Source organism: Lissotriton helveticus, chromosome 9, assembly GCF_964261635.1.
Source record: "Lissotriton helveticus chromosome 9, aLisHel1.1, whole genome shotgun sequence".
Lineage (NCBI taxonomy): Eukaryota > Metazoa > Chordata > Amphibia > Caudata > Salamandridae > Lissotriton > Lissotriton helveticus.
In genome coordinates, this window is record NC_136070.1 from 1,224,818,151 (window position 1) to 1,224,833,056 (window position 14,906).

Genomic DNA, 14,906 nt, shown 5'->3' on the forward strand with positions numbered 1-14,906 from the left:
GAGAGTGTGTGTAACTGGCGTGGCCGAAGGTGAAATTGTAACACCCTTGGGCATCCATTTTGTTGGAAATATTTGCCTCACACACCCATATGGGTGTCATGCTTCATCATCGGCGTTGCTCCTCGTCGGGGAGGCGGTGCAATCCCCGACGGGCTCACCTCAGAGGGGCTCTTTGGCGGAGATCTTTTAAATCCAACTGCCTTTTGGTGAAGTACGGGTATGTGGGTAGTTAGGAATGTAGCCTTGGTGGTGATTAAAATGGAGTAGAGGGTACCGGAAACTACTTTATTCAGGGGGTCCCCTACTGCAATTAAAAGCGTGAATCCAATAGTCTAGGTGCCAACAGGTTAGGTGTAGTGGCCCTAGATTAGATTTGCAACGGACTGGTCAACATGTTTCTCGCATGGGAGAAGTACCCGCGATTCATCAGGACCTCAAGTAGATAAGAGTAAGGTCTACAAACTATAAACAACATGCAATATGTCATGTGCCTAATGCCGCAATTGTGCAATGCTAAAAGTTACCTCTGTAGCTTTGTCCTATACCTAGTAATAAGGGACTAGAGGCCACATCAATGCTCAGCGGGTCGATACTGCAGGACTGGGCCCTTAAGGTTTGACTCTCAGTCACTGCGTACCGGTCTCATCACCTACCCATCGCCGCCGAGCTGGAATTCGAATGGTGAATTTTTATGCACCAGAGACACTGTTGCGCATGTTGTAAAATGCTGCACCACAGTATAAAATGCATCTGTCAGATGGAAACGTTAAAATGGTACCATCCAGCGTCTGTTGGCTATGACACTTGTCGTAATGGCTCGCTTAGCACATTTCCTGTTAAGTTCGCCATATTACCACATTTTGGCCTCCAATTTCACTATCTCTGCACCCCAATAGCAGTCTTTGGCTAGTTTAACCACTCGTCTTGCCCTGTCTGCTGTGTCCACTGGTGCTCTGTCTGCTGTGTCCACTGTGCCCTGTCTGCCGTGCCCTGTCTGCCATGTCCACTGGTGCCATGTCCTCTGGTGCCCTGTCTGCCGTATCCACTGGTGCCCTGTCTGCCGTGCCCTGTCTGCCATGTCCACTGGTTCCATGTCCACTTGTGCCCTGTCTGCCATGTCCACTGGTGCCCTGTCTGCCGTATCCACTGGTGCCCTGTCTGCCGTGTCCACTGGTGCCCTGTCTGCCATGCCCGGTCTGCCATGTCCACTGGTGCCATGTCCACTGGTGCCCTGTCTGTCATGCCCACTGCCTGCCATGCCCACTGGTACCCTGTCTGTGGTGCCCACTGGTGCCATGCCCGCCTTGTCCACTGGTGCCCAGCCTACCATGCCCACTGGTGCCCTGCCTGCCATGTCCACTGGTGCCCTGTCTGCCATGCCCACTGGTGCCCTGCCTGCCATGTAAGTGGGTGTCATGTCCAATGGTGCCCTGTCTTCTGTGGCCACTCTTGCCATGGCAGCTAGTGCTCAATTTACTGTCCCCTTTAGCACTCGATCTGTCATGACCACCAGCGTCCCTTCTGCGTGCTAACTGTTTCTGTGTCAACTGGCGCCCTTAAGCACCCAAAGTACCATATGCCTGGTTAAGGCATATGCTTGATCGAGATGCTGGAATGGGCAGGCCCAGGAACAGTAGGGATCAGGAGAGGATGCGGTGAGATAAGTGCGTCTGGGGCTGTTTTTTTGGGGGTGGGGGTAGTTTTTAAGGGTTGAGGTAGTTTTATGGCTCAAGGGGGGGATCGGGGGGATCTTTTAGAGCTGTGGTGGTCAGGGTAGCTGTTAGGGCTCGGGGGCAAGGGGGTTGTGGTGGTGTTTAGGGGATCTGGTAGTGTTTAGGGCTCAGGGGGTTGGGGTAGTGTTTAGTCCTCAGGGGGTTGGGGTAGTGTTTAGGGCTCAGGGGGGTCGGGTTGTGTTTAGGGCTCGGGTGGGTTAGGGTAGTGTTCAGGGCTCAAGGTGGGGTGTTGGGGTGTGATCTTTACCACACATCCCTTTACCAGTCATTCATTTACCACGAAATTGCGTTGTAAAGGCATGCGTGGAGGAATGCATTGTTAAGACTCATTAGTTGTTGAGGCTGCGTGGTAGGGACACGCGCGCTTTAACCATATGTGTCTCTTTCATACAACCAGGACATTCAGGTCTGATACGCGTCTTAAACCAAAGGCCAACTTTGGGGATCTCTGTGGTTGCAACTGAAATATTTACATGTAGTTTTTAGCCACCCGGCTTTTAGGAGACCCGAAGTAGAAGAACAAGTGGGCAACCCAAGAAACCTGGCAGACATATTTTGGATTATTTGAAGCCTCTGCATCGGATGGTCAGGAAGGCTAAGGCACCAAGCGATGGTGTAGTTAATCACTAAATAATGGATTGGAGGAAAGCTTGAGAAGGTAAGTCTGAAGAAGGGGATTTTTTGCATCATCCTAATGGAAAAGCAACAAGATGTGGCCACTCTATTGATTAGCTGTCAAAAATCTGATATTTATCGGATTTAGGCAAATGCGATTCTAAGTCACCTAAGGAAGGATGTGACATCGAATGAGCACCTCCGTCCGCTCTACATTCAGTTAGAGAAATGACCTTCATGGAGTATGACGGGGCTGAGAAGCAGACCCAGAAATTGTCTTGAACATGCCTACAATCACCATTCAAAGAAATGGTGATTTGATTGTGAAAAGCATTTGTTGGGAATTAAAACCCAAGTCTGTGCATCTGCACCACCAATGGATTAAGGTAAATATTAAAGCAGTCTGTCCTCTGGGAGGAACCCTGAGGCACGCCACAGGCCAGAGTTTTAGAAGATGACTGGAAAGGCCAGGGTTCTGTCCCGACTACCTGGTATTTAACACAATTTAGAAGAATGGGATGGGATTCTGTGTCAAATGCAGCACTGAGGTTGAGGAGAATCTGTGCAGCTTTCCCTCCCAGGTTCAAGATCAACCTAAGGCCACCCACAACACCAAGAAGGACCACCTTGGTGACATGTAGGTGGTGGAAGCTAGCCTGTGATGTACCAAGTGGATCCTCGGTTTCTACAAAGGGAGGTCTCAAATTAATAGAATTCTACTGATCACCAGGCATTTTTATGATCTTGCACACAGATTTCCCAATGATAACTATATAGTATCAGTTATTGAATCCTTCTCTTACTGTGTAAATACAACATGACTAGTACATGTTTGGTGCACCAATGAAGGGGCATTTGCCTTCATTGGTACAACATAACAGAAGTAACCTCCTAGACTGTGGAGAAATCTTGGTTTCTCTTGCATTAGTGGATGACTTATTGTGTTCTTTTTTTCAGACACGGTTACCAATGCATCCGGTCCATTGTTGGTGGAGATCTCAAAACCGGCAGGCTCCACGCTTGGCGTCTCCCTGAGTACGAGCATGCATCGGAACAAGCAGGTCATCATGATCGATAAGGTCAAGCCTGCCAGTGTGGTTGACAGGTGAGGACCTGCTCCAGAGCTACTCCATTCATTTTATGTCACTGCACTTCTCTGGGTTCAGGGTGGCTATCTTCGAGAAGTCGGTGAATCTCAATAGTGGTAGAAGATGCTGGACTACTCTGGATTCAACCATGGGGAGGCCTGGAAAGACACAAACCAGCAACCCTAAGGTCACTGTCAATGGTGGCTCTTGGCACACCTGCAGGCAGGCCACCATCAGACTGAAGGCTAAGAAGTGGAAACATAATAATGCAACTGTTCTTTTCTATCTATGCACCCAGGGCAACATCCCATGCCTATAAGGTCCCTATTAACTCAGCTCCAACTTAGGAAAGAGTTGAATACACACCAGTTTAAAGAATAGTGCATCAAAATGCAGTAACAATCCTTTAATAAGCTACCTCTACCATCACTCATTCAATATGTGCTAGCCTTTGACCCTATTCTGTGCGGCGCTGCCTTTTGGGCTAGGTTCCCAATGTACAAACACCATCTACATAAATACAAAAGCCCCTGGACAATTTCAAACCACTGTCCCAGTACAAACACTACTATGGTACGCAAATGTGCTGTTAAGAGTATACCTCCATCTCCCTGTAATTGGGCTTAAAATTGCATTTGATAAAAATGTCCTGCGATCCAGGTCATCTCCCACTTGCGGAAAGTCGGGCAAATTGGGAACAGCAGTTAATTTGCACATGACTCTTGTTAGAATGAATAACCAGAGTATTTGTAAAGGGCTTTAGTACCTGCATGGCTCATCAACTCTAGTAGGGTAGAGCTGGCTAATTGCTGATGAGTGGATGTGCAGGAGAATGGGGTTAAGAGGCAAGTCGTTCAAGAGTTCGAGCTGTTGTGGGTAAGGAATAGTCCCTGCAGCCTTCAGTAGAAAAGCTAGAGACTCCTGCATGCCTCCAACATCTTTTGTTCATACTTTGCGCACCTCAAGTGGTGCAACGTGTTCTGTTGCTCGTATGGCCGCAGTGCTGAAAGAGCTGTGGTGAAGGCAGCCATCATTGGAGCACCTGGCACTGAAAGCATGTTGTCACCATCCCCTGCACTGCATAATTTCTGAGAGTGTGGTGTAGAACATTGCTTTGAGACATGGAAGGCTGGAAGTGGAGCAGGAAAAATTGGGTACAATCAAAATTCTGCTTAAGCCGTGCTGAGCCCTGTCACCTTGCCTAGGCAGTGTGCCCCAGGATTTCTCCCAAAGGAGCTATTGCAGCAATGAGCAAGGTTATCCTTAACCTGTTGAACTCGAACTTCCTATTGCCATCCTAAATGATGGGCACCAAACCACAGCTAAATGGATGGCCTAATGGCAAACGGGAGCAACAAACATGATACCAGATAGAGATAAAGTACACAGATAAAGTGCTTGAATGCAAATACCCCTAGGACAATGAGATTGTGGTCCAAAATGTAATTGCATGACCCTGGATCCTCATCCACCAATATAAAAATTGGCTTTGACAGTCTGTGCCTGGGTTGACTTTGTCTTTAAGCAGAATTGAGATCCATGTTCACTGAGATTCTCTGAACTTAAATGTCAAAGGTTGAGTTGGGGAAGAAATGTAGTGCCACATTTGCGCCTTGGATGGCATCTGATATGTGCAAATTTAATTTGTATATGTTTGCTAATAGATTAGGCAGTCTGTCACAATGATGTAGTTGTGCCAGTTACCTCTGCCAGCCTTCAGGAAGAATTGACACAATAGTTCACCGAGGCTTTGAATGGTTTCTTCCATTGCATCAAAAAGAGGGCAGACATTGGCAGTTTCCGATAGAGACTTCTGGCTGAACCAGATGCAACTCGTATTGATTGCTTTAGCTTAGTGGATATTATTCATGTGTTTCTATGTTGATTAATATTTCTTACATGGGTTAGATCTCATAAATTAATTACTATTATTACAGTGAAACTTCATTAATTTTGTACTTTTTTTTCCAGGTACTTAGAAAGGAGGTCAATCAAATGTCCAAGATTTTTGTTTTGCCGCTCAGATCTTTAATACATGTTGTGACAAATTTGATCTCTAATTCAATTTCTAACCGATGAGAGTATTACGTTCTACTTTAAATGAAGCATGATAGACCTATTACACCAAGCAGTTTATACATTTTTTTAAATACATATAGAAACATTAGATGCCATAGGATTAAAAAGTATTGTGAAGTAAATAAAGAGAACATACCCAAAGACCCCTGTGTTACAGATTGAGCCACGGGAACTTCTATTTGTGCTGAAAATCAATGGCTTAACTTTGGAGGGCGCTAAAAGATATATCTGGAGCAGTTTTTACCCTCAAGTCAACAAAGACCGACCATGTTCAACAAGATTCTCAAGGGCATTATTGGCACTTTCGGGTCTATTGTATTGAAAACCAGTATGGTGGATTCATATTGAGTCCTCTGTTGAAGGCCTACTTGGTAATAGTTGCTCTTGATGCCAAGAATAGCTTTCCTGGCCTAGTTCTAGAGGCTCCTTCAGACCTCAAAAGCTTTGAAGAGCAGGCTCCTCGGACAGATTTCAATACACTAGCTACAGGCGTAGCCGCATTACATCTTGAGCTTGTCCTCTGCTCTCTTGGTTTATCAAATGAGAAGGCTAGTACAATCTCCCTATCTTCATTAATTCTGTACATTTTTGTTGGTTGTTTTGCAAAAATGAATCAAGTTTTGCCTTTAAGGCAAGATGGAGCATAAGAAATTATAGCTAAATGTTAGCTTGCTCTGTGCCAGGAGAGGATTTTAAATGGTTAGAGTCCACTAATCGCAAGGCAGCTGCTGAAGCAGAAGGCCTTCTAGGTGTCGCGGTGGACAATTGTTGACTGAAAATAAAAAGTACTCCCTGGCTCACTTGCTTAAGGATAAGGGAACTCCAGGAATATCTAATAATCAGATGAAAGTGCCATATCTCAACCTACAACCAGTTTCTTTTATTTTGGATAAGAGTACAAACTGAGAGCTATTATCTTGTGATAATATACTCGCAACATGTTGCCAATTACTCAGCCCAAAGGACTTGCCACATATTATGATTTTCAGCCCAGAATACAAGGTAATGGAAACAAAATACTTTAACACCACTGTCCCCTCCTTGAAGGACAGATAAACACGGTTTCATAAGCCTTTGAGATATATATGTTCATAACTTAAGTGGCAGTCACTGGGTAGTTAGAGATAAGAACACATTTCTATAGGAAAAGCATGTTTTGGTTTACTAATAACATTGGCACCATTTGAAAAATCTTCACAAAACTTTCCCAAAAAAGTTTATTCACCTCCGCTCCTTTCTGCTACAACCTCTCCCCTAAAAGAAAAATCAGCCCTGCGGTATGGAGTCTCTGGTGTCTGCAGAAGGCTAGGGGCCTGGGTTGGGTTGGGGGTGGAGGGGCACTCCTCCCCTTCAGGAAACAAATCACCCTGGTTGATCAGGATCCACTGGGTCTATTGCAGGGTTGAGGAGGTGTAGCCCGCTTGCCCTCTCACCTTTTAAAATAAGTATTCAACCCCTGGAGATAAAGTCTATGGTCCTATGAATTTCCTGGTGTGGAGGTCAGCACATCCACCTCCCTGTAATACAAAATACTATAAAGCAGTAATTGTGAAATGAGCGGAGTAGCTGCTCATGCCATTCACAGCTTCAAGTATTCTCCAGGTATGGTGCGCCCCATAAGGCCCTGCAAGGGCTTTTATAGTATTGTGATGCTGATGATGCCCTGAAAGGGGCACCACCAAGTTGATTTTTTATTTTTTGTGGTAGACTTTTAGATAGTGTAGCTAACATGAAGAAAAAAAAACACACACACAGTTAAGTCTCCTGTGTCATTGAATCCATGACCTTAGGAGAGCTTACCAGATTGTATTTAAGCGCTCCTAGCTGACGGGTGCTGTTCAGCTGTAGTTCGGGGACCTCTTGTGATTGGTTCTATGGTTGCATTTTGAGACCTGAATTGTTACTCAAAGATCTATTCAGGGTTTTTAAAACACAAACAAAAAATGTTTTATTGAAAAATATTTTGACAATCACTTTCATTAACCATTGCAATGTGTACGTTTATAAAATATAAATTTGAATGTTGATTATTTGACAAAGACGAGAGGTCTGCACTATATGTATTGATTTGCTGATCCCTTGATAAACCTAATAGGCAGCTTTTTATATTTTGGTGATATGACCCTATCACAAAGTCAGTAGGTATTGCTTACTAAAAAGACACTGTTGGATTTGGCCCGTTCTGCATGGTCATCCAGTAACATTTTGCCTTCAGACTCCGGTTTTCTTAACCCGTTTTTGTTGGCTCTTAGGACTCTGGGTACTTTACTGCTTCTAACCAGTGGTAAAGTGCTTGTGCTCTCGCCTTTGAACATGGTCAAATTGGCTTATACCCAATTGACATATTTAATTTGCATATAAGCCCTTAGTAAAGTGGTACTACATTTGCCCTGGGCATATAAATTAAATACTGCTAGTGGGCCTGATACACATATTGTGCCACATACTTAAGTAGCCCTTTAAACTTGTCTCAGGCCTGCCATTGCAACCTGTTTACTGTGTTTATACTCCCATTTTGACATCGCAAAATAAACCTCTTTAATATATACAACAACAAAAAAAGCATTAACAGGAATTAAGGTATTTTTATTCAGCTGGCCTAACTTGGATTCCTGTAGCTGGCCCGCACTTCATCACACACAGTCTGAACTTGTGACTTTGTTCCAGTCCGACGAGACGAATATGTTGGGTGCCTGTGTAGGGTTTTGTGCAGAGCCTGGCCACAGGCAGTGCACACAGGGGGAGAGGGGGGTGGGAGTGTGGAACTCCCCCGGGATGTTTGGAGCAGGGTCTGAAGTAACTTTAACTTGTGCCCTTGCCATACGCTGCTCATACCTTCACATATTACATAACTGATGACATGTACAATGACTATGTTGATAACATCATAGGTGAGTTCTGAAATTACAGCATTTATGACAACACTGTGCCTGGTGAGGGCATGAGTTAGTTTCTTCAGGACTCTAATTCTACTTCATTTAGATAACTATAACTGGTGAATTTCAATGGTTTAATTAGTTTAATTAGGCATGTTTTAACTGACATTTTCACCCAACTATTACATACCTTTAACCATTGCTTTTGTATGTTTATGAGCAGAAAACTCTGAATAAATAAATACCCTAGAGTGAGAGGGCTGGGAGCATACAGAGAAACCAGTTCAGTCTTTTTTGGGTGACAGTTGACTTCACTCTTAATTCAGATGGGATCTGATATGGTCAGGGTTATTTTTCAAAGTGTTTGCCACCTTGAACAAGAAGCTTCTGCGGTGCTCGCTCCCCAAACCTCAAATATGAACTTTGAACTAGAGCTCACGTCTGTGCTCCAGTCTGGTCAAACTAATCAAAAGTGAATCTGACATTCTCACTGAGTACCTGTCCATTGTTCTCCTTTATTATGTGCCTGCTTCCTGTAGGTGTGGGGCCTTGCATGTCGGTGACCATATATTGTCCATTGATGGGACCAGCACAGAGCACTGTTCCCTATTGGAGGCCACACAACTCTTGGCCAGCACTACTGAAAACGTCAGGCTGGAAATCCTGCCTGCCCACCAGAGCAGGCTGCCCCTAAAGCCTCCCGAAACAGGTATGTACGCCAGGGATGGGTTCCATGTTTCTTTGCCTTCATGAACTTTATCACCTATGTTGTGTTCCACCTGCCAGATATCAGCAAAGCAAAGGATTCATTACATAGACTAGTTGCATATTTTCATAGTAGTGGTTCCTGGCATTGATCCCAATGTTCTAAAAGTGGACCTGCACTGCTTTTTTAACACAGTTTAAAAAAAGTTAAATATAACACATTTGATTTTACACTTAGATGATTGACATTTCTGCTCTGTGATTGGTGGTCTGGCTATTTTACTTCTTTGTTTTTTGTGTGTGTTTTTTCCATTTTTTTCCTTTAGGCTTCATTTCTGAGTGTGCTGGTAGCATCAGTGTTGGCACTGGAGAAGGGTTAGGCATCCCTAGTTAAGGGGGTCTGGTTCCTAGCATCAGATTCTGACCTTGGTTATAATCCAGGCTTCAGCACTTAAACTGAAATCTTGTGGTTCTGTATTAATAACCTAATCTCCTTGCCCCCTAGTTTATAAGGATGTGTGATCTAATTGAAGAATGTAAATCATATTAGGCAGTCATGTAAAACTCAACTTGTTGTACATGCTTCTGAACAGTAACCCTAACCCTCATTGATGCACGCCATTGCGCCTTTGCGCTCTATACGTACCAATAAACCTATGGCGGTATCGTTTGAATAAATCATCTTTTTTTGATGAATCATGCTAGACTCTGTTTTTGCTAAATTTAAGTTGACTAAAGTTTGACTCATCCATGTTGCATTTCCCTCCAGGCACACCCTTGGTGCATTTGTATTTTGTGACTTCCTTTTTCCAGTGCCTGATGGTCCACAAATTAAGAACCTACATGCACAGAAAAGTCTAGAGTGCCCCCCTCTAGTCTATGCTGGAAAGTGTGGCTCAATGGTTAGAGCTGCAGACCCTGATGCAGAGGTCTGGCCCGGGACCAGGGTTCAATTCCCGCCTCGGCGGGTCTTGGGCTCAATTTTCTCGCCTGATAATTCTCGCCTCGGTGCCTATTCTAATCATGGGTCCCACTCTGCAACTCTGGGTAATAGCTTGCTTAATCCCCACAGTGGCCCCACTAGCGCTAGGATGCCTGGCTCCACCTTGGGGGTGCCCAGGAGTGGTCACTTCACAGGGAAAAACCAGGAAGGGTTCCACAGCGGTATGCGTACAAGCGCCTTGAGACCCCCTTTTTGGGGTGATACGTGCGCTATACAAGTACTACATTTACATTTATGCTCACTATCCATTTCTGTGGGACTTTAAAAAGAGATGCTCATAAAACAGGCTCCCCCCATTTCTTCCAGCCTGTCTTCCCTACTGCCCCCCCCTCTCTGCTTCTGAGCTTGACTTTGACAATTCATTGCCAGTAGGGTGCTAATCCGATTCTCTTTCCAGCTTTATGATTTTCCTCTTCTAGCCTGCTAGTCCAAAGTGGCTTATTTATCCTGCGCATCAAGCTAAATATAAAACGTTGTTCCCGCAGCAAAAATATTGCTGTGTGCATAGTCCTAATTACCAGCACTGCCCTCCAGAATCAGGTCGCCCGCTGTTTGTCAGAAAGCTCCGCTCGACTGAACATTCAGCCGCCTCCTCGCGACCTCACTGCAGAGCCACACTTTTAATCCGCTACTTATATGAAGCTTTTGCCACCTTCAGCCATTGTTGCCCTTTACCTGTAGGTCTTTCCAGGCAATGTTGATGCCCTGGGTGCGCTGACTCATACATGCTACTCCTACATGACATATAAGCCGCAACACATTTGCCACATTTATTCTGCTCTGCCCCTTCCTTGCATTTTCAGCAGTTGCAGATACTATTCACACTAACACTGTACAGCAAATCTATTTAAACAGCAGGCACTTATTGAAATTTTGTGCATGTTTTTGGGTGGGAAGAGTGTGGTTTAGGTGAAATAACTAAATACATATTAGAATGTTGGGAGCTCCATTGAAAACAATGGAGTGCTCCGGGCTTATAATGGCTGGTATAAGCCTGGAGCGCCAACATTCCAATGTTTCTTTGTTTACAGCTCTGGCTGTGAACAAAGGCTTCAGGGAACCTGAGGGGATTCCAATTCCCTCACGCTCCCAAAAGGCTTTGTTTTGTTTGTTAGCACATTCTGTCCTCTAGTGACAGAAAGTTCTAATAGCCTTATAGCCCTTCGTAGATGGGCTATACCGCTATTAAAGTCCCTCTCCTTTGTTAAAGGCCCTCGCCTTCGGCTCGGGGCCTTTAACGCTGGAGAGGGCCTTTAATAGCCGGTATAGCCCTCTACGGCGGGCTATAAGGCTATATTAAGGTCTGTTTTTTTAACAGAAATGAGTTGGGGTTCATTTTACGACTATCCGTTTTCTATCACTATTGATTCTTTAATAGTTATGCAGAAAGGTAAGTGAATTTGGGTTAATACATTTGTGGTTCTGTCTTGCCTCTTTAATAATGGATATTATGCCCCATTTTTCTGTCTCGTCGCATTCATATTAAACTCCCTGAATATGGAGGGCTGGGTTGGTTCAGCTAGGATTCAGATCTTTGACGCACGATCACATGTGGTATTGCATTGTACTGAAGAGTCCCCAAGTCAGGTTAAAAGTAAGCGGCTATTCCATTTGTTGCAGATGGCTTGTACTACTTCGTAGTTTTGTTTTGTGTGATTTGTTAAAAGTTTGGGCGTTGTGCAAGATGGTCAGGGTGGTGCTCCAAACATGTTGCAGCAAACCTGTAGCTGGGCCTAAGCACCTAGAGTAATGAAGAGATGCACAATGGACACATTTTCAGAATGGCATAATTACCATCATTGAGTCACAGGCTAGGGTTACTGTGTGTTGTTGGATGTGAGGTCCAGAAGGGTGCACCATACATGTCATGTCAGGGTGGTACAGGGGTGTGAAGCAGATGATGCGAGAGACAGTCGCAGTCCGTGGATGCAGAACTGGAAATCCTGTTGCCTGTGTTGGGTTAGTAGGTTGACTCTGTAGTTGGGCATAAGAGGGGTAATTGTATGTTGTCCATGGTTTCTCATTGGTGCTTCAGCTGGGTTCAGAGATCTTAAAATTGCTTATGAATGCCAGGTGCTGTGAAAGAGTGAGGGAATGATGAGTAATGTTATGATTCATAATGTATCCCAATGTAGGCTCGGGTAGTCACCTAACCTTTCACCTACATTTTTCCTGCCTTATACTACATATCGGTTTTGGTGCTGAACGTTTACCTAGTCAGGTGCTGCATAAATGTCATGTGGTTTGCTCCAAAAACTAGCCTTATCTATTATGTATGAGGATTCTCAGAATCACAGCAGGATTACCATCCTCTGCATAATAACTATATATAAGGTTCAGGACTATTGTTATCCTCAGAAAAAATGACACAGCAAGGTTGAACCCCTGAGGGTACCTTTTGGTTATATAAACACCATATCTTTGCTGAGGCAGTCAGAGGAGAAAACCTTCCATGCTGACACAAAACGTTGAGGTTCCTGCACACAGACACTCCAGCATGCAGTGGTCTTACATCCCTCATGGGGTTTCAATCTTAAGACCAAGACAGGATCCTTCATTATCTCAGTTCAGGTAATGGGGTTGACTCTATCCTAGGGGGATTATTGGCGATACACCTACATACATGCTAGGTACATTTAGGTATATCTAGTTAGGGCTAGCATTATAGGAGTATGCATTATTACTGCCATGTATCACCGTGGTAGAATTCTACCATCTATTTACTTTGTTTGTGCTTTAACAGTATTCATCTGTTTCTTTCTCATGGTTGTTGCAGCACAAACATTTTACACTAGAATGATGCTGGTTCAATAAATGCTTATTGAAAACCGCGCCATAGTTTATTCTGTGTATCTCTCAGAGACAAAGTGAGCACAATTGACAGAAACTAGGTAGCGTAAAGTCAGGACTTGTAGATCCAAAAGTGCATATGTGGATTGGGTCTGGATTGGCTTGCTGAACCAGATGATTCAGATTACCCAACATGCTGAGGTTCTTGTCGCTGAATGTGATATCTGCAATGACGTCCGGTAAAGCATCAGCAAACTCTGGGTTGCGTGTTGGCAGCCGGTAGATGACCAGTAATGAGCACAAGACAACTGGAGCACCTGAGCAGTGTCTGAGTAGACATTTGCATTAAATGATAAAAACGTTAAAGCTAGTGGTTGATAGTGTTCTCAAACATGACTGTTTCTCCACCACCTGTTGTCTTGGTGGAATGAAGTCTTAGCAAGATTCAGTAGATATGACATTTCCTCTTGAATCATGGGTGCTGAGTAATCTCCTAGCCAAATTTCGGTGATAAGGTCTCAGCCAGTGACCTGGATTAAGTCGTGGATGTAAAGGCAGTACTTGTTAATTGACAATTTATGCATTAAAGAAGTTGCAAGACAGATGCTGGGTGTCAGAAGGGGAGGATGTGGGAGTAAGTTGTTATTTGGTGGCTGAGGGATGGACAGGTAGGTGTAACGGGTTTTCTAACCTCTAGCTTAGTCCAATCAAGATCCCCACATTGTCAGGTGATGTCTGGCTATTCAATTGTGCAGGAAATGTGTAAACCTTTTTATAGCACTTTTGTTCCACAATCATAGTATGAAAATATTGACCAACTTTTTCTACTACCTTTTCGTACACTCTTATTGCCTCTGCACAACACCCAAGGAAGCTACTTGTTTGGTGTCTCGGTTTCTTCAACACTTGTCTGTAAAATGAGGCTGGCACTGCAAGTTCTTCTCTGCAGAGACATTATCAAAAACTTGTCCCAGTGCTCTTCTGCAACTAATCTTACATACTCTCTTCTTTACTTGATGCACCATTGTGCCTTGTGTGATTCCTAAAGCTCTCAATTTCAATGGCCCTGCTTTTCTGGCCGCTCTGTTTGAATTTTATTCTTTGATCCGCTTGACACCTCTAGTGAAGAACTACGGATTGATGTTTTTACGGATTCAACATGGGAGGTCTTGTTTTGAGATTCAAGAAACCTCACTATGGAATACAGTTCCAGCCTTCCTGAGGACATCACTAAACTACCTAGTCCTTTGTAAACCAGTGAAGACCTGGTTCTTCGTTAAGTAGTTCACCTAGCGATCCCTCTGTATTCCAATACATCTTGAGGTTTTCCTTGAACCACAGGAAGCCCTCTAAAAAGTAGTGTTTTAAAATAAATACATGACACTTGTAAGTAAACAAATTCTATCCAAAGTGTTTTAATATCACTATTTAAAAAAAAAACTTTCTTCACTCATGTTAAACAGTCTTGAGATAGTTGTCATAATATTTAGTAGTTCTGTTAAATATTGAAAAAGCAATATGGGTATTTGTAATATCAACATGCAAAAACGTATCCGTTGTGTATCAAATATAGAAACCTAAAACAAATGTATTAAATTTCCATTTTTCCCACACACTTGGGTGTTGTGTCTCAATTGTTTCATAGGGGTTTCAGTGATTACTTTAAAAAAATTATGTAATTAAATTATAGATGGCAGGTTGCCAAAACAACCCCAAGTATTTTCTAATCAGAGTTTTGTGTGCAAGGCATGGTAGCATGTAGACTACAGTAATATTGGCTCAAAAATAAACTGCATATACAGTAATTGACATGCACCAAATTCCACCTTCTTGTGAGTACTTGCCCACATATAGGATTGGTGATTGAAAAGGAATTCAACCCTGTTCACCAATAGGCAGGAAATTAATTTTTAAGAAGTGAAAATATTTGTATGTGGATATATTCGAAATAACTTTTTGTGCCCTATGTTCTCGATTCTTTATTTTTGTCTGCCTTTTTAATCTTATCTGTTTTATG

The 14,906-nt window shown here is 43.6% G+C and overlaps 1 protein-coding gene across 2 annotated transcripts in view; it reads left to right on the forward strand.

Moving 5' to 3' along the window:
• GRIP2 (glutamate receptor interacting protein 2) overlaps positions 1–14,906 on the forward strand; it is a 476,068-nt gene that overhangs the window by 321,976 nt on the left and 139,186 nt on the right. For both annotated transcript variants that reach the window (XM_078661710.1, XM_078661711.1), the window contains exons 8-9: positions 3,306–3,453; positions 8,931–9,100. In XM_078661710.1, coding sequence (XP_078517836.1) covers positions 3,306–3,453; positions 8,931–9,100 — 318 coding nt within the window. The remainder of the gene's footprint in view (positions 1–3,305; positions 3,454–8,930; positions 9,101–14,906) is intronic.